The following is a 20,435-nucleotide window of genomic DNA, read 5'->3' as shown; positions in this document are numbered from 1 at the left end:
GCTCAATTAAATCTCCTCAACAAGCTTGACACAGATATCAAATCAGAGTGTTTAAACTGCTTTTAGGGTCAACAGTGGTCTAACTTTGTTGAATGAAGTGTCAGAATGAGATACACATTGTGGTGGCCATGGAGATAATGCCTTGGAAATGTTCTTATATCCTACCCCTGATTGGTGCTTTTGAAGAACCCTATTCCGGATTTGCTTTGAATGTTCCTTCATCTTCATGATGTAGTTTTTGTTAGGAAATATACTAACCAACTGTGGGACCTCACAAAGACATCTGTATTTAACCTGAAATCATGTGAAACACCTTAATTGCACACAGGTAGACTCCATTCAACTGACTTCTAAAGACAACTGGTTGCACCAGAGCTTATTTGGGTGTGTCATAGCAAAGGGGATGAATACATATGCAATCAATTATTTTCTGGTTTATATTTGTAATTAATTTAGAACTTTTTCACCTTATTATTATGGACTTTTTTGTGTTGATCAGTGGCAAAAACTCCTAATTAAATCCATTTTGGTTCCATGTTGTAACACAATAAAACGTGGAAAAGTCCAAGTGGGAGTGAATACTTTTGAGAGCCACTGTATATGTGGATAGGCACACCAGACTATCAAACTTCCTATGGCTAGAGTTTCTACCTGTCTCTGTTTTGCCTGGGTTGTCCTGGTTTGGAGGAAGGTGTCCCGGCCTTTCAATATACCTTCCTGGGACACTAAAAGATCCTGGTTTTAAATCTTATGCTTCCACATCAGTGTAGATTAGTACAGCAGCACTGCAATGCCAGTTCAGTAAATTTAGATCAAGATACAATATTACTGCACTAGACACAATAGGAATTGGTTGTCAGTACTATAATAGTAATATTATCAATGTTTCTTATTGGGTGACTTTAAGATTTCTCGAGAGTTTAAACTTTTAACACCATCCTTTAGTTCAGATGTTCTGTTTTTTGCCCCTCACAGGTGGCAACCCTATTTATGATACACAAACAATGCAACATTGTTGGCAAATAAAGAAAGCCAGCACAAGACTAGTTTGGTAACTGTTGCTTTTGCTTGTGTCTCCAAAAAGCCATAAACGTAGGAAAAGTCTTGCCTTGCAGATAATTAACAAGACATCTATAACCATAGAAAACATAAACTGCATAAACTGGGAAACACAACAGAAAATGAATGAATCAAGGTTAAAGAAATTTAGTCTGCGTAAGGTGACCAATGAAATACAGTCAAGCAACTTCAGGTTCTGTATTTTTTTGTGATTTGCTTTTGGTTTGGATCAACTGACGGTAACTATAATATATTACATATAATAATATATATATATATATATATATATATATATATATATATATATATATATATATACTTATATATACACATATACACACACACAAACACACACACACAGTACTGTGCAAAAGTTTTAGGCAGGTGTGAAAAAATGCTGTAAAGTAAGAATGCTTTCAAAAATAGACATGTTAATAGATTATATTTATCAATTAACAAAATACAAAGTGAGTGAACAGAAGAAAAATATAAATCAAATCCATATTTGGTGTGACCACCCTTTGCCTTCAATTCAGCATCAATTTTTCTAGGTACACTTGCACAAAGTCAGGGATTTTGTAGGCATATAGTCAGGTGTATGATTAAACAATTATACCAAACAGGTGCTAATGATCATCAATTCAATATGTAGGTTGAAACACAATCATTAACTGAAACTGAAACAGAAACAGCTGTGTAGGAGGAATAAAACTGGGTGAGGAACAACCAAACTCAGTTAACAAGGTGAGGTTGCTGAAGACAGTTTACTGTCAAAAGTCATACACCATGGCAAGACTGAGCACAGCAACAAGACACAATGTAGTTATACTGCATCAGCAAGGTCTCTCCCAGGCAGAAATTTCAAGGCAGACAGGGGTTTCCAGATGTGCTGTCCAAGCTCTTTTGAAGAAGCACAAAGAAACGGGCAACACCTATGCACGAAAACACAGGAACTGGGGTGAAGAAAAATGGCAGCAGGTGCTCTGGACTGATGAGTCAAAATTTGAAATATTTGGCTGTAGCAGAAGGCAGTTTGTTCGCCCAAGAAGCTCCACGAACGTGTCACAGACATGAACTTACTGTACACGAATGAGTGTCTGCAGGCAACAGTGAAGCATGGTGGAGGTTCCTTGCAAGTTTTGGGCTGCATTTCTGCAAATGGAGTTGGGGATTTGGTCAGAATTAATGGTCTCCTCAATGCTGACAAGTACAGGCAGATAATTATCCATCATCAATACCATCAGGGAGGCCCCAAATTTTTTTTTTTTATACAACGACCCCAAACATACAGTGAAAGTCATTAAGAACTATCTTCAGCGTAAAGAAGAACAAGGAGTCCTGGAAGCGATGGTATGGCCCCCACAGAGCCCTGATCTCAACATCATCGAGTCTGTCTGGGATTATATGAAGAGAGAGAAGCAACGGAGGCTGCCTAAATCCACAGAGAACTGTGGTTAGTTCTCTAAGATGTTTGGGCCAACCTACCTGCCGTGTTCCTTCAAAAACTGTGTGCAAGTGTACCTAGATGAATTGATGCTGTTTTGAAGGCAAATGGTGGTCACACCAAATATTGATTTGATGTAGATTTTTCTTCTGTTCACTCACTTTGCATTTTGTTAATTGATAAATATAATCTATTAACATGTCTGTTTTTGAAAGCATTCTTACTTTACAGCATTTTTTCACACCTGCCTAAAACTTTTGCACAGTACTGTGTATATATATATAAAGAGAGAGAGAGAGAGAGAGAGAGAGAGAGAGGAGAGAGAGAGAGAGAGAGAGAGAGAGAGAGAGAGAGAGAGAGAGAGGGTTACACAACAGCTTGTTTGTTAACAACAGCTTGTTTAGGCACGTGGTCTGAAAAGTTCTGATATTAATAACATGTATTTATATGAGTAACATGTATTTATCCTACTTACGGACACAACATCTCTTTAAAGTAATTATTTAATGTAAATTAATGTATATGACGTCTTTAAAAGACTGCTAAATACTGGTCGTTCATTCTAAATATCGCTATCCGATTTACTGACTTTTTTTTCCATGTGAAAGTCGTGAGCAAATGCGCAAAGAAAATGTATTTTTGGTGCCAGCAATGAGCCGTCTGAACGTTTTTTTTTTTTTTTTTTTTTTTTTTTTTTATATAATCCCATTAGGATCCATTTGAAAAAAGAGCTCCTTCTGTCAAAGTGGGGCCATTGACGCAAGCAGTTCTGACGTCAGCGACTGCAGTAAATAGAAAAAAAGGAGAGAGAGCGAAAAAGGAGAGAGAGCGCTCAGCGTGTTTGCCTAAAGAAAACAGTCCGAGCGTCACCGACAGAAATGAAACTGCCAGAACGAAAGAAATATGTGCATATTAAACACACTGGAGCTTCGAGGGAGCAAATCCTTTAGCAAACAGGCTTGTATAAAATATACAAAAGTGCGTTTAAAATGTACCTCATCATACGACATTAAATTGCGAACTTCCAATTAGACCTTAAAAAGATAAACAAAACTACTGCAGTGTGATACCATAATAATGCATTTCCTAAATCCAATCATGCTTAAAGTAATTTGACAAGAACACGCTTGTGTAGCATATACGTGTATACACTGACTGGTAATTAGTTATGCATTCCTGCATAATAATTTCACCATGATGCCCCTACATCCTGTAATGGCAGACGTTTCAATTGTTTTATTCAACGCCTCTATGTTTGCAATAAAGGAAAGCTACCAGTGTATAATGTTGGCAATGTATTATTACTATGGTTATAACTGATCATTTTCAATAATAATAATAATAATAATAATAATAATAATAATAATAATAATATTTTAAGGTCAGAAACCCCTGTATTTAATTTGAGGTACAAATCATTTTTTTTAAATAAAATTAGATTAGGGTATTAGGGTTCTAGCCAGTGTTTCCTAGCAGTAGGACCATCTGTGGGCTGCTTCATGATTTGATAAAAATGCCAGACACGTTGGTGTCATCGGAGCTGTGTGTTGTGTAAACGTGTTTAGCCACAGCATGAGGTATGTGGCGGAATGTTTAACAAAGCTATACATGTTTGTTTTATTGCCCATGTTCTTCATGCCTAAATATCACATACTTACAGATCTCTTACAGATATATAAGCAAGCATCTTTAGACATGTTATTAAATGTTATCAACATGGAGAACGGCTTATGCAATAGTATTTTTACTCACCAAATAGAAAGCTCCTTTGTTAAAGTTATAAATGACTTAACCATCATGATTTCTAACACTACTATATACGGCGGCGACGGGTATTGATGGGATACAGCCCTGTCTTTAATTATATGGAAATGTGATCTGCGCGTAACTGGCAGTGTTCGGTGGCGGTACGCATTCTTTCCTGTCCCATGTCGGTAAAATGAAACGAGGTTGTTCTAAAACCAGGGCGCATTTGCATTGTGGTTAAGACGCTCCCTTGCGGTGCGCTTGGTCACTGGTAAGCGTACGCTATACCAATAATAATAATAAATATTATATAATTCTATCGAAACACACATCTGTTTCTTTCTTCTGTACCGTAATGTATCTGTGTTGTAAATGAACTGAGGGATCGCCGCCAGGATGCTTACGCATGCAGGCGAGTCGCGTTATCATCTCAGTCAACCGAGTGGCAGCCTAGGCACCGTTTGCAACAAATCTACTAACGTCATCGCCTCATTCTGGATTTGACTTGCGATGTTTCCAAGTATAGTTACACCCCCCTATTTACAGAAAACTGAACTTACAAAGTCTCTGGCAACAGGCAGATTCCTCTGTGCTCAGTATCTGTATACATCGTTGTGAAATCCTCACTAAATCTGCTCACACAGCCCGATGTTGAACAATACCACTTTGGTTATTTTGTTTCCTTAGCAACTGGATTTGTTCTGTACGGGGATACCTTTACACTACCGGGGAAGGCTGCTCAGCTCAAGGGAGCAATAGAGAAGTGAAGGTGCTGTAAAAAAGATTTCAAAACACCAACTTAACATAGTAGGCTACTACAGCAGTATGTGTTATTTTCTGTTTCTATACGTCGGGGCGTTATTTCTTTATCTACACACATGTTGAAAGATGACATCCTAATGTGAAATGTCTTTATATTTTGCAAACCTGCTTTATGACCGATTGGCGCTCGACTGCACTTAACTAATAACAGTAAAGTGAAATTATCTATGTAGCTTTTTTGTTGTTGTTTTGTTTGTTTTGTTTTCAATACGTAACACTGCCTGTGTTCTAATTTGTATGGTTACCGTTCGTTTTCAGTAGGAGAAACCACGTTTTACCAGAACACTCCCGTCTCTCCACCTTTGCTTGCACGGAGCTGTATCACCTGTGTGCGTCTGATTGCTTGAACCTTGTTGACACAGCGGCAACCATGCAAATGCAGTTTGTGGGAATGCCAGTGCTGCTGGTTAAAATGATCCCCGATGACCCTGAAGCCCTCGTCTTCTGCACGGATGGCAAGCTTGAGTCCCAAGGCATGCTTTGGTTGCACATTTTTACGCAAAAGACCATTCCAAATAATCTTGAGCACACGTGATACATGGAGGACATCTGTGTGGCTACTGTCTAGTGGTGAGGATACATATTTTCTCTTCAAATAAGCAAAATAATTATAACCATATTCTTAACAAAACAAACAAACAAACAAAAAAAAAAAACAGTTTATTTCCACGAATCAGTAGTAACCTATCTGACATTATTTCTGCGTACTGTATTTGCACACAGGTAACTGGTAACTTTTTGCCTCCTAAAGAAGCAAGACGAGAGGAGAGCGGGTCAAATTGATGGGGTTGCTACGATTTCACCACTACTCCGTGCCTACTTGCGCTTTCAGCCACTCAAAAGACTCTCGTCTTCAACAGTGATTTCTTTCACTCTTATTAAATCACATAAAAGGCTTCTCTCAGCGAACATCAAAGGCAACAAATGTCGAAGAAACGGAAAACTGATGATGAATTTGGATTCACAAACGAGGATGCCTCGCCGCACGCTGTCGTCAGCGATCAAGGTAAGATCTCCGGGCGTTGCTGCTGTAAAATGTGAATATTTTTATACTTAGAAGTACGGGTAGGTAATACCAGCATTCTGGAGCAGAATAAAGAATATGCACACACACTAACAAAAATGCGGCACCGTGGTCTGTTGTTTTGGTTCACATCAAGCACTGGTTACATTCTACAGTATATAGTCTGGTTTAGTACTGGACTTACTGCACTTTAGAGAAAATACGTGTAACTTTAAACGTCATAAACAGCAAACACTTGAAAAACGTAGGGCATTATGTCAAGGCGTTTGTATGAATTGGTGCCCCCACAATGGGTATTAAACGTCATCCTTTGAGGACATTTCTCAATACCCTTGCTTTTTATTGTCAAAAAACAAAACAAACACACATTTATTTATTAAGGTATAAGCACAGTATGAAGTAAAACTTGTATTACTCTTTCATAGGGTTATCCACATGTTTTCAAACTGTAATACAAATCAAACGCATACTGTCAGTACTGCACTGGTGTAAGACAAGGACATCTGTGCCAATGGAAATACTATAATGGGCCCCCCAGCATTACAATAAAGCAATATAGGGTGGTTTGAGAGACATGTGCACTTTTATAATTACTGGAGTACGAACTGCAGATTAAATTGGACATCATGAAAAAGCAAAGTGCATCACATATTATTACCAGCTATTGTTTGCATACAGATAAACAGTGTTCCTGTAGTATGGACCTGCATTATAAGTGAGACAGTGTCCTCCCTTTCAGGCCTCAAGCTGGTGGTCAGATAGCAGTGTTGATACAAAATAGCATTTTGTTCTTTTATAGTTCTTGTTCTTGCCCCCAGGGGAGGACTGTGCAAAGTGGTGATGTTATAATGGAGCTGGCCCTATGGGTCAATGTACGCAGGTAACACTTACACTATATTTAAGCGATAGTTAGCCTGACACTCTTCATGGAATAAGAAGAACAGTAGTCAGTGCATTTGGTCGTGGTCCTTGTCTTGGTAGACATACTTTATTCAAGGTAATAGCCATCATTATAGTAATTAAGACTCATTAGCTTAACAAAGAGAAGTATTTAAATACATAGACAATAATCCTTGGAGAGTGTTCAGTAATGTAATGTTATGGTATTGTATAATGCATTTTCAGCTATCTATATCAGTGGATCTTGTATAGTGTTAGTATTAGCTGGTGGCCCAAGGGTAACCTCGCTATACGTATATAACAACCAATCAGACAATGCATGCTTGTAATTTAACCAATCAGACAATGCCTTTATGATGCATGCTTATAATTTAACCAATCGCTGCTTTCAATCCAATACTACAGTAGCTCTGTGCATTCTGTTATGATAACAACAATGGGCGAGCAAAGTGTCAGCATGGTGTACTTCTGTCAGTTGCAGTGCTGCACTCTTCATATCCCCAGACAGAGACATGCAAAACTACCTAATATCATTATCCCTCTGGGTGGGCTTGGGGTTGACTGCAGTAAAGTCTTTAAAATGTGCTCAGATCTGACCCAACAAACAAAAGGTATTATTATGATTAATACATTTTACAATTAGATAATTTCAGCAATCTAAAGAACAGCATATCGTTATCTATATACCGCCGCCCTTTAACATTGTTTATCATTTTGTAAACCCTTGAGGTTCACAAGAAATTGAGTGGTTGTTTGAACAATTCTTCCTTAAAATGAATTCGAGAGTGACTTAAGCATGACGAGGAAACGGATCATTTTAATTACCAGATCCAACCTGTCAGTACATTTGGAACCCAGTTCTGTGCACCTCATTGCAAAAATAAAAAGTTAGCATCATTTTTATTTGTGGGACACGTATGTCCCCTGTACCGTGAAAGGTCAGTGACACCCTGTGGCAAAGTGGTGATCAATAAACAGACAGACAATGATAACCCAGGTGCAATGGTGTTTTAATTTATAATCCGATTGCCTGATGGTGAAACAGCAGTAAATAATAACAATGATAAAAAATACAGTGGCATGTATTGCTTTACTGTAATCTGTGGGTAGCTCCTGAAATAATAAACATCCCGATGTTTTACACATACACGTCACACAAACACAAGCACAAGTCCAAAGTGCATGCTTTAGTGCTCGTAGTGCAAATACAGTTTATGGTTCAACAAGATGATGTGTTGTCCAGGTTCGTGCTGGCCTTAAGCATCAGCTCCTGGATTGTGTTTAGCCGTCTAATCACAAGCAAGCACAGTATTAGACACGACAAAACAAATAAACACTCACGCTGTCACCATGAGTTCTGCTATCAGTTAGATTGAACCATTTACAAAAAAACAGATCAGATCACTTTGTCCCCTTTTGTACCATCTATAATGACCGCTTGGTTAACGAGTGCAATAGCTCCTCCAATCCGTGGCTGCCACATCGGTTCCCTTCTGGGTCGATGATTTAATGTACCGGAGCTCCGCCCCCTTTCTAGATGACCATTTTCCAACAAAGCCTGGGAATGAATTGTCTGGCCATCCAGTCCAGGGTACTCTGTTCACTTTACACAGTGTCCTCACAGGTCGGGAGGGAGATGCATCACCAAGAATCACTTTCTCTCTGTCACACACCCCAGTGAGAGACAACTGTGGGATTGTGGGGTACAGTACATAAAATTCAAGCTTTTAATGCAATATTATTTCAAACTGTGCCTATACTGTAATAGTTACTGTATGTACCTTGTTATGTTGTATTAGCATAAATTTTGTTTATTGCTTTTACAAGGATTACAGAGACACAGTTAAAACAAGCAATGCAAATCGATGGGTCAGTATATAAAACCTGAAGACAGTAGAATTAAACAAATAAGGGTGACATACCCACCTGCTTTACATTTACAGTAAGCCAACATATCCATGCCAGGTTTCTCTAATGAGTAGATTTTCCCAGTATTACTAGACATGAGATTTAAATACACACTACTGTGTGTTTGCCTTTCAGTGGTGGAAGAAGGTGCACCTCATTATTTAACAAAAAAACAGGACAGAGACAAATTGCAGTGAAGAGGCCTCTTTAATACCACAGATGCATCAAAGCATTTTCACCGTATGGTTACGGCATTCCAGTTACAAGGTGGTTGCTACAGTACTCCCAGTTATGACAGTTAATCAGATGCATTCTAGAATACTGTAAACCTTACAACTGAGTGAACACAAAGCCACTTTTCCAGGAACAGTGGCTTGAATCCTGGTTCCAGGAGACCTAGTTACTTTGCTGTATCAAACCCCAAGTCTCCCCTGATGTGCCATGCAGTGTGTGCACGATTTGTACAGGATGATGAGGCCTACAAAGTGATGGAAATGCACATTAGGTAAGAGTTGCATGTAGTTTGCATGTAGTGGAATTGTTTTGTTAGCTCTTTGTATTTAAGGGTTTTATGCATGAGTAGATTTTTAATTGCACAAACTAATTAGGAAAAACAAAATTATTAAAGTGAAGAGCATGATAACAAGCATGATCACAGTGTTATCAAGCTCAGGTGACTCAGTGCCCCTTGGTTCAGTATGAAAAAAGTGTGCACCCCACAAAAGAACCCATTTTCATTCACTTGACTGTTTTTTTTAATATTGGTCACCAAACAGTGTACACTGCCTTTCATCTTAATGCATTTTCATTAGCCCTTAACCCTTTCAGTCCTGAATTATTTTTGTCAAGCTGAACAATGCAAAGTTAAGGTATATAATAAAAAAAGGAACTCCTTTATTGAGTATACATGAGAACAGGACAAAAACGTATCGTTCACATATATTTTGGTAAAGTTGCCTTTTATTACAGAAAGCTCGGTCGCTTCTCAACGTTTCCTTCCTTCTCATGGGCCATGACATCCTTTGGAACAGTTTTTCTTTTCATTTCACATGTGTTTTGAGTGTGGTATTGACTCCAACATGATTTCCGATGGCACTATGATAAGGACTCAAACCGTTAAACATGTCAAAGCAACCTTCTTGTTCTTGTTTTATATAGTTTAGTGTATTTTTTTCCAAGTACTATACAACATTTAAGATTAAAAAAAGAGAAGTTACTTCCTAGTATCCAATCACTTAAATACCAGCATCAAATGGTTAGACCATTGGAGTGAAACTGAGAAACAGTACAGGAAGTGGTTTTCTTCAGGAGGTAGCTGCTCCTTCTATATCTGGATCTCTGAACACTTATTGTATAATGATATTCAAATAGTAAACGTGTTTATCTTCTAAATTGAAATGCTAACCGTGTTTAAATTTCTCTAGATTGCGTCTTCTCAATTTTGTCACGTTATTAGGGGTTTTTCCTTTGACAAGAAATACAAATGACACCTTGACAGTAGAGAGTGTAAATAGGAGCCTTTTTGCTTTGCTCATATGCAGTTGTTGTTGCAGCCATCTCCACAGATGCTCACTCATTTTTGTTTTCCTCCTAAGAATGAAGTATTCATTTTAGCTTCCCTGTTGGGCCAGAACTCAACAAACATGGATTAGGGCTGAGCTGTGGGGGTGCTTTCCTCTGGGTTAGGGCTGAGCTGTGTGGGTGCTTTCCACTGGATTAGGTCTGAGCTGTAGGGGTGCTTTCCTCTGGATTAGGGCTGAGCTGTGGGGGTGCTTTCCACTGGATTAGGGCTGAGCTGTGGGGGTGCTTTCCTCTGGATTAGGGCTGAGCTGTGGGGGTGCTTTCCTCTGGATTAGGGCTGAGCTGTGGGGGGTGCTTTCCTCTGGAAGACTAACCCAAGTTCCTCTCTACTTTTGGGGTATAACCCATCAATCACTGTTTGCCAGGAACATTGTAGTACCTGGAATCACAGATATCGACAGCTTTATCTCTAAATCGTTCCACTTATTTGCAGCCCATTGCTTGCAGTACTCAAGTAAAATACTACAATGATCACAGTAACATGGTCTTCAAAACATGTACTCTCTTCCGGTCTTATTGACAGCGTCTCTGGCTATTTAAACAGTTAGTGTGATTTCAGGTGTTTAAGTCAATATTCAGCAATAAAAAGTATACAGACACCATCTGAATACCCACACCAAAACCATTGTGCCTTACAGTCAGAGAAGAGCGGAGAAATCAAATATTAAAACAGACTCATTGCACGACAGATACAAAAAGAATCAGTATAGTATACCATTTAAACCATTACAAATATTTGATAAAAATGGTAATCTGACTTGCTTATAATATATAAAATTAATATTGAGAATCTTATCCATACTGAATGAATTCCCAAACAGAAAATACTGTATCCAAAAAACCTTTCATATTATGGGTACTATAGTATTTTTTCCCCGTCCAACTACAGTATAGAATAGTATGTTATTTTTTCCACTGGAAAAGTTATTCACAATCACAATGAGTTGGTGACATTAATAGACCACACATGCAGTTAATTTAAAATAGTAAGAGAAAATGAACTCTCTACTCTCACCAAGAGGAACCCCTAACCATGAGTGTGGTAAGAAACCCCTTGCTACTCTCACCAAGAGGAACCCCTAACTGAGTGTGGTAAGAAACCCCTCTCTACTCTCACCAAGAGGAACCCCTAACTGAGTGTGGTAAGAAACCTCTCTACTCTCACCAGGAGGAACCCCTAACTGTGAGTGTGGTAAGACACCCCTCTACTCTCACCAAGAGGAACCCCTAACTATGAGTGTTTAATTTTGTAAGTATGTTCTTCCAGATTTCTATTTTTATGTGGCTTCTATCATTGAAGTGGAGACAAATACGAGGCACAGCACCGCTGGGAATTTTCATTGTGCGATATGTTTTCAGTGTTATAGAAACGCCTCTGGCAAAATCAGAATCAATATTTTTCACAAGTAAATTGCCAGCTTCTCAGAGGGAAAGTGATATTTGAGTGATTGCAAAACTACTCAGAAGAATTTCAATCACAAAAAGATATAACGAAACAGTAAAACAAAAAAACTAGTTGTAGAACTCAAGTTTAAGTGTTTCATATTCTCATGTATCCTCAAGGGTTTCAATTGAACTCTTCAGTACATTTACATTATTAGATGTGCTTACTTTATTTAACACTAGATGGCGCTGCTATGATGATCAATCAGGCCAGTGTCTAGCTTTTCATATTTTATTTTGTGAAGCTCAGCAGTTAAGTAATAGTCTAGACTGTCAGTCTTTGAACTACTGAACCCTATTCTCAGAACTGGATAAGAAGATCCTAAATGAAATATCGGAGTTGTGTATTGCTGGCTTCTTTTTAGAAATGCAGTGGAGCTGGAGTTGTCATCCTATGACTCATTACGTTTTGGAAAATAGTGTATACATCACATTTAGGCACTCGAGCTGGTTTATTTTTTAGTCATGAATAGCCTTTTTTAACATATACTGTAGGTTTATAGAAAAAAAAATATTGAAATAAAACAATACAAATTTTAATTGTTATTAATAATTTATAGATACGTGTGTTAATAAAGTGTGCAGAAAATAGAGTATCCAGCAACTACTGGGACTTGTACAGCGAGGTGTAACGCATGTGTGGGTATGTATCTGTCTGGTTAGATCGTTATGCATATCATCAGCTAATGTGGCACTACAGAACTACAAAACTGTTAGCAAAAGAATAGTTTTCTGTTAATTTAAGAACATATTTGCTTATACATATTTATAATGTAGGTTATACTATTTTATTTTTGTACCTGATTTACATATGATTTGTATTATTTTTCCCATTACTGGTATCAAAATTAATCAACCTGCAGAGATGCACTTTTCACATCCCAGCACTAACCTCACATGGAACAGTTCTCTGCAGTGCACAGATTGTATTGGAAGGTAATATGGCCCCACTGTGTGGTGAACTGCATGGATTAATTCCTACAAATCAGAGCTTTTAAAGCTCAGGTTGGTTTGCAAAGCTTGTTCCGCGTCTGAAGACTTCTAGGCGTCTGCAAGGAACGTTCCTGATACCACGACAGGCTTTGGGGGCCCCTCACTCTTCCGCTGCATTCTCAAAACGATTCAGGATACCACGACAGGGTTCCCCTCACTCTTCCGCTGCATTCTCAAAACGATTCGGGATACCACGACAGGGTTCCCCTCACTCTTCCGCTGCATTCTCAAAACGATTCGGGATACCACGACAGGGTTCCCCTCACTCTTCCGCTGCATTCTCAAAACGATTCAGGATACCACGACAGGGTTCCCCTCACTCTTCCGCTGCATTCTCAAAACGATTCAGGATACCACGACAGGGTTCCCCTCACTCTTCCGCTGCATTCTCAAAACGATTCAGGATACCACGACAGGGTTCCCCTCACTCTTCCGCTGCATTCTCAAAACGATTCGGGATACCACGACAGGGTTCCCCTCACTCTTCCGCTGCATTCTCAAAACGATTCGGGATACCACGACAGGGTTCCCCTCACTCTTCCGCTGCATTCTCAAAACGATTCGGGATACCACGACAGGGTTCCCCTCACTCTTCCGCTGCATTCTCAAAACGATTCGGGATACCACGACAGGGTTCCCCTCACTCTTCCGCTGCATTCTCAAAACGATTCGGGATACCACGACAGGGTTCCCCTCACTCTTCCGCTGCATCCTCAAAACGATTCAGGATACCACGACAGGGTTCCCCTCACTCTTCCGCTGCATCCTTAAAATGATTCAGGATACCATGACTGGATTGAGGTCCATGACTCTTATTTTAATGGTGTCAATTGTATTGGTATTATATTTACAGTACTGTAGTTTTGTACTTGCGCCTTTAATAACACATATTACAGTAATTGCTAGCTGATTACATCCATAATAACAGTGTAATAAATATAGAGGCTACTTAGCCTTAAAGTTGCCTAGGTATAAAAATCAATAACTAGTCAATTGTATATATATATATTGAAAGTTAGCATCATTTTTAATTGCAGGACACGCATGTCACTTGTACTAAAGGGTTAAATGTTACTGGTGTTAACAATAAATCAATTGTTTGTTGTTTATCTAACCTTGGCCAGGTCTGTGCTGATGATAGATACAGTTGACAGATTTTCACACAGTTTTCCAATCCATATTAAAATAATGACATTTTAATTTACTATACCTATTTTTACCATTGTAAAAGGTCAACCAATTGGAATGTTAATGCTGTCTATTTTGCACAAAAGAAAAAACATTGAACAATGTTATAAAATGACAATTAAGTGCAGCTTCAACACTTTTATGACAACTGATGCAGTTAAAATGCAAAAAACAAGTTTTAAAAACGGAAGTCAGTAAATAGCTTTTTGGTAGGTATATATGGGACTTAAACAGCTTCTTACTAACAGAGTAAACTTTCTAGGATCATTTGAATTGGATGTGATCTCTGTACAGAGGAATTGGAATGCAAGTTTTGTTGTTTGTTCTGCAATTGCAAGACTGTAAACACTGCAGGGGCAGTGAAGTCATCAGTGAATTATATAGCCAGAGATGCGGTCAAGAGGTTTTGTATTACATCAATGCAATTCTAAGATCTTAATGCTTATAAACACTGGCGTGGCAGGTATTACTATCAATGTGCAGACAAAATGTGTCTGCGCGTGTGCGTGTGCGTGTGTGGGTGTGTGTGTGTGTGCGTGTGTGTGTGTGTAAAAATCTCAATATTTACACAAAACCCTCAAAACAATGACTGCAATACTGCAAGCCAACTGACTTAGGGTCAAATGGGTACTATAGTTTTGAACCTCCTTAGTTTTGATGTTTCAAAGTCAAGAAAATGTACAGCAATGCCTTTTGGCAAAATGTACCATGGATAGTTCAAAGTTTACTGAAGCTTTGAAAAAGACAGTGAAAAGGACGAGGCACATTTTCTGAAAGCAATAAAACAAAAACAATGAACAGTAATATAACAGTAACACACTTAGAGCATATTCTTAAAGCTATTTGCTCTAAATATTAATTAGCCCAATTTGCCCAGTTGTAAAAAAAATAAGAAATACTGTAAGACTACTAACTAGACTTAATAATAGGTATATTTCTGTTTTTTGTAACTTTGTTAGTTGCATTTTTCATTTCTAAAAATAAAATGTGCTAATGCTAATTTTTAGTAAATATCTTTGAGAATGCAGCCCTTAGTTGCAGGTGGAATGAAAAGCACACAGCACGTCAGGTGTTTGTACAGATTAAAAGAGGTTACTATTCCATGCCCTAATTTGCCTTTAATCATTATGCTTCACACAGCTGATATATAATGAAGAATAGAATAATGGAATTGGATTTAACAAGGAAAATGAATGGGTATGTTTCAAAGGACAGTGTTGCAATGGAAATTGTCAAAGAAAGCAATAAACAACAACTTAATCCAGCGAAGCACATTACAATAACATGTAATTGCATATGTAATTGAAAACAGCACAACATGAAACCTTACTGTCACTAACAATCAGCTCAATGTAGCGTTGGTGATTTATCTGAGGTAATGGGGCAGAATGAGTTAACACCAAAGCACTATGAACATGCAAATGCGTGTCTGATTAATGCACGCTTTTCAGCCGCATGACGACTGCTTTGGTTTCATACTGAGATGCAGTGAGCCGCAGCACCTTTATTTTAATGAAGTCAGTGTGCCTGTAAAGCCTTGTCTTATTTTCATTAGCTTCACTTTGGTAATTGATCAGAGGGATCTGTTGATTAATTACGTCAGCCCCAGGAATGAAGCCGTGCCAATTAAATCATCAGGGGTGACACACACGGTGGTGTAAAAGAGACATGAAGAGAACTGAGGCTCTGCTAATTCATGCCAGTGCTCTGACGTACTTCACAGGGGGGGCCTGACAGCAAGGGAAGCAGCAGATACAGCATTCCATGCTCAGACAGAGCCCAGGGATGATTGCATTGGCAGGAGCTGTGACGCAGGTCTAAGCCTTATAGCTGAGATTCTGTTTTGATTCATGGGCTTATGTCGGGCTGACCGCTGCATTTAGCAATTCTGATCATTTCTTCATTGAAAGCCTGCATTGTTGGGGACTGACTTCCCTCTCCTTAACAGATTTGCAACTGATTTTGTATTTACAGACCAATGGTAGCGTGCATGTTGGCACAAGGGGATGTTTGCACTGCAAAGCTAATACTGTAAAGTTTTATAAAAGCTAGATTGGAAACATTTTGATATAATATTGTATTCGGTGTCTTGTTTCTGCTCTTTTTTTTCACCAAGTACATACTGTACAAACTGTTTACATATACGCAAAAAATCTGTTATATTGGATGCATCACATGACAGTAGTGTATATTATTTTTCTGTTTTATTGCACAGTAACATTAAATATATAGTGCAATATATGAATATCTGACATTTTCATATAAAAAAAAAGTATTAAACATAAATTGAATAGCTTTTCAAAAAAACTGGTCTATCGAGCAGTATTTTTTGTTTTACCTATTTAAATATCTTGATTGTTTCAGAATATCCCCTAGTATTATAATACATTCACTATATAGAGTTCAAGCCTGTTCATTTAAAACAATATATTGTCATATGAATCTTTACATTTGTCTGTAATTTCCATTTGCTAAAACTGGAGCTGCGTTTTCCATCTGTTTCTAGTTTTAGAAGAATGGCAGACTATGAATATATTTACTTTCAGTTGATAACCAGGGTTATTGGGTTACAACTAAATGATATTTTGTTTTTCAAATGTATGTAAAATAATGCTTTATTGCGCTGTCAACAAATGGAACCAGAGTGACAACAGCAGTGGGTCTGATTAAAGAGCCATTTGTTACTGGGCAATGCTAGAGTAAGCAGACATTTTGTACACTGTGCTAAAATAGAATGTATTTGTTCATGCAGTAAACTGTTTGACATATTATACTCTAGAGTGAGTAATACATTGAGTTTTTTTTCTTCTTAAAATTTGTTTTAGTAGTTTACAAGGAAATTCAGCAACTTGAGGTTTGTTTTCATTTATGCAATAACCGAGAGGAATTGCAGGCTAGAGATATCATTTTACTTTGAAATGATCACCCTGATTTTGGGCTAAAACTAAACTGTACTTTGTTTTTAAAAATATTGATAATTTTGCATTGTTTTTTCTATTTACAAATATATATGCAAATTAATTTTAACCAGTTGTAATTGGAACTGCATTCCTGTGTATATTGTATATTGTATATTATATATTGTATTTGTATATGCTTGGGGTTATAATAAGTATGCACCAGATAAGATAAACAAATCATAAGGACACAGAATGAAACTACTGAATAATATATTTTCATACATAGCCTAAAGGTAAAGCCAAGAAACGTGCATCAAAATAGTCCACAAGGAAGTTAAAATAACAGATAAATATGTTTTATTTAGAAAAGGCCATGTCCTTTCCTTAGAAACTGTATACTTAGCTGTGGCAAAACTTTGAACGAACCTTTGTTATTAAAATGAATGTGCCTGCACGGCTGAGAGGGAACATCAATGTTTTTAGTTTACTGGAAGCAGTTTAAGTGCCAGTGCAGCTTGGTTGGAGGTTAATACACAGAGGATACAGAGTGAAAATGTGCTGGATTGTTTGAGGTAGAACTGTGATTTGAGGGTTAGGTTTCTACAGTACAATCATTTGTCTAACATTTTAAAAAGTGATGTATTTGTTTGTGAAGTAAACTGCAGTGAAAGATTAAGCTGTACAGTGTACATGATTCATAGATGAAAAAGTTTTTGTTCTGAAAGCATGTTTGGCTTTAAAGAGATTTGTAAATGTAATATTTGTCTGTGAAGCAGATTGCTTTTTTTTTTTTTTTAGAAAGCTAATTAATTATGAGTGGTCTATTCAGTTAACTGTTGTATGTATGTTAGAATATGCTGTTACCTTGTGTGGGTTAAGGTGTGGGTTTATTACAACTGTACTGTAAGACTAGTTTTATTCAGGAAGAAACATAGCCAGTAATCAATCATTTATTATGGATTGATTAACCAAATTAACATCACATCAGATAATGCAACACATAGATATGGCTGAATAATCTATGTCATAAAAGCCAGCCACAATGTAAGATTACATAATAAATTCATGCACTGGTACAGTGGAAAGTTTTAAATATCTTTAATAGTTGTTTTAGAATGTCTTCAATTACACATATCTTCAATTACAATTACACATATCTTCAATTTCAATTACACATTACTGTAAGAACAACATGTGATAATCCTCACAGGTGAAAAGACAGTAAGGGAAGTCAGCTTGTAGAAAAGGAGTTAGAAAGTGCTGTGTTAAGAGAAGAACTGATCAGCCATTTTGTTGGTTGCTCACAACAAAGCTGTCTGTGGTCTCACGCTGCCAAGATTATTTATCCTTGAAATAAGATGGGGCCCAAAAGTACTTGACTATCCCAGTGTCAGTGCAGTTGTGCTAATATAATGTAACATATTGGGGGCCACGTTTTCAAAGCATTTCATTTACAAAAGGAGAACAAAAATCACGTTCATGTTACAAAATGTGAAACAGAACCCCATGGGAGTGCTGAAGAGAACTGGGATTATATTAATTCTGTTTTTTGGTTTTAGTTTTGTAAAATGAGCCAGTGTTTTAACTCATTCAAAGTTAAAGACTGGAGTAAACGCTTTGGTAACATGGCACATTGTCTTTTTTATTCAAAGAAAAAAAAAGATAAATAGAAAATGTACTTGGTTAACATATACTGTGTATACTCTACCAGATAAAACATCTTTTAATTTGATGGCAACATGTTTTTTTTTTTTTTTTTTTTTTTTAATTTAGTGATCGCCAATTATTTTTTTATTGTTTTCTCCCCAATTTAGTAATGCCCAGTTATTTTTAGGCTCAGCCCTCGCTACTACCTCTGCGCTGACTTGGGAGGGGCGAAGACGAGCGCACGATGTCCGCCACCCGCTTCTTTACACACTGCAGACTCACGATGCAGCCACCCAGGGCTGCGTTGTTTATACAGGCAGGCCCGCAGGCGCCCGGGGTCGCTGGTGCGCGGTAAGCCGAGGATACCCTGGGCGAAAGTGGCTCTCGCTACCGCCGGGCAGCGCTTGGCCAATTGTGCACCGCCCCCTGGGAGCTCATGTCCTCGGTCAGCAAAAGAATAGCCTGGACTCAAACCGGCAACGTCCAGACTATTGGGTGCATCCTGCACTCCACGCAGAGTGCTTTTACTGGATGCGCCACCAGGGAGCTCCTCTACGGCAACATGTTTTTATTTGGCAGTTTGGGGACATCAGAAACACACACAATTTTTTTTGAGAAATCTGCATGAATAGTTTGCACCAAGACAAGATTAATAACATGCATATTTTTACTGTAAACACTGATGCTTTTGGTGGCATGAAAAGTAGGCCATTTACTTGATTTGGTATGAAAACATCTTAGGGCAGTTTTGTGACTTCCTCAAACAGATTAATAAAGTATAAAGGTAATGTGATATCCCTGTACAAAACGATTCCATGTGTTACTTACAAGAGAATGGTGAAATGTGTTGTTGATGAATATGGAGTCTGGTACAGATGAGTTATTTGGTCTCAAACCAGCCCACCGCCTGATTTGTGATTTAACCATAAAAAGGGTGGATTAGGCGATTAGGTGAGGTACAGGGATCGATTGTGCATAAGGAGGGGGAAGTCTGGTTTATTTATAATCTCCTGATTAGTTAGTGCATGATGTAATGAGTGGGGGGGCTTTCCTTAATTCCAAGTGGCTGTCACTGTATTTGTTCTGCTAAACATGTTCTGTTTTATAATATACATTTAATAGGGAAAATCTAATTAAATAAATCCCCCTGGTATGTTATTGTTGGACTGAGTTATCGAATTTACCCATTACACATTTAAACAAAAGCGTTGGAAGCTTCATCGGGAACACAACACAAGGCTCCAGTATGTACTTTTTTGATGGTAGAGTGAGCATGATTAGTTTAATAAGATCATGTTTAAAATGTCTATGGATTTGAATTCAGTATGAATTATCATGAGTACAATATATATATATTTTTTCTGTAAGGACTTACAATGCTAAAACAGTTAATAAAAAAAGCTAGAAAAAAGCCTTTAAATTAAATCCTGAGTTGTTTATTTCTGGTATATTAATCTTATTATTGTGTACATTTGTCCTTCCTGAACAAAATGGTGCAAATTACTATTTGAAGTAAATAGATTTATGAAGCTGCCCCCATGTGCTAATTCACACATGTTTAAAATGCAATTTAGAATGAAGTGCTGTTGTTACAGGTACCTCTAAGTACTAGTTCTGTGAAATATACAACTGCAGTGTTTTTAAGTCCCTGTATAAAGCACAGCCTCAAATGGCACATAAAATGGCCGTGCTTGTTCTCCGTCTGGCCTTGGTTACAGAAACACCTGATGCAGTCTATTCCTTTTAACTTCCTTGGAAATAAACAAGTGTGTTTGTTTTA

General features: G+C 37.8%; 1 protein-coding gene across 5 annotated transcripts in view; it reads left to right on the top strand.

The window, feature by feature from the left end:
• The first annotated feature begins 4,839 nt into the window (after positions 1–4,839).
• LOC121316721 (cAMP and cAMP-inhibited cGMP 3',5'-cyclic phosphodiesterase 10A-like) overlaps positions 4,840–20,435 on the top strand; it is an 84,375-nt gene continuing 68,779 nt past the window's right edge. For 2 of the 5 annotated variants that reach the window (XM_041251834.1, XM_041251831.1), the window contains exons 1-2: positions 4,840–5,641; positions 5,795–6,077. In XM_041251834.1, coding sequence (XP_041107768.1) covers positions 5,996–6,077 — 82 coding nt within the window. In that variant the 5' untranslated portion in view covers positions 4,840–5,641; positions 5,795–5,995. Of the gene's footprint in view, positions 5,642–5,794; positions 6,078–20,435 lie in introns of those variants that run through there. The other 3 variants (XM_041251832.1, XM_041251833.1, XM_041251836.1) reach the window with 3 other exon arrangements.

Source organism: Polyodon spathula, chromosome 6 (assembly GCF_017654505.1).
Source record: "Polyodon spathula isolate WHYD16114869_AA chromosome 6, ASM1765450v1, whole genome shotgun sequence".
In the NCBI taxonomy this organism is placed as follows: domain Eukaryota; kingdom Metazoa; phylum Chordata; class Actinopteri; order Acipenseriformes; family Polyodontidae; genus Polyodon; species Polyodon spathula.
The sequence above is the reverse complement of the archived record's forward strand: the minus strand, read 5'-3'. Positions and strand labels throughout refer to the sequence as shown.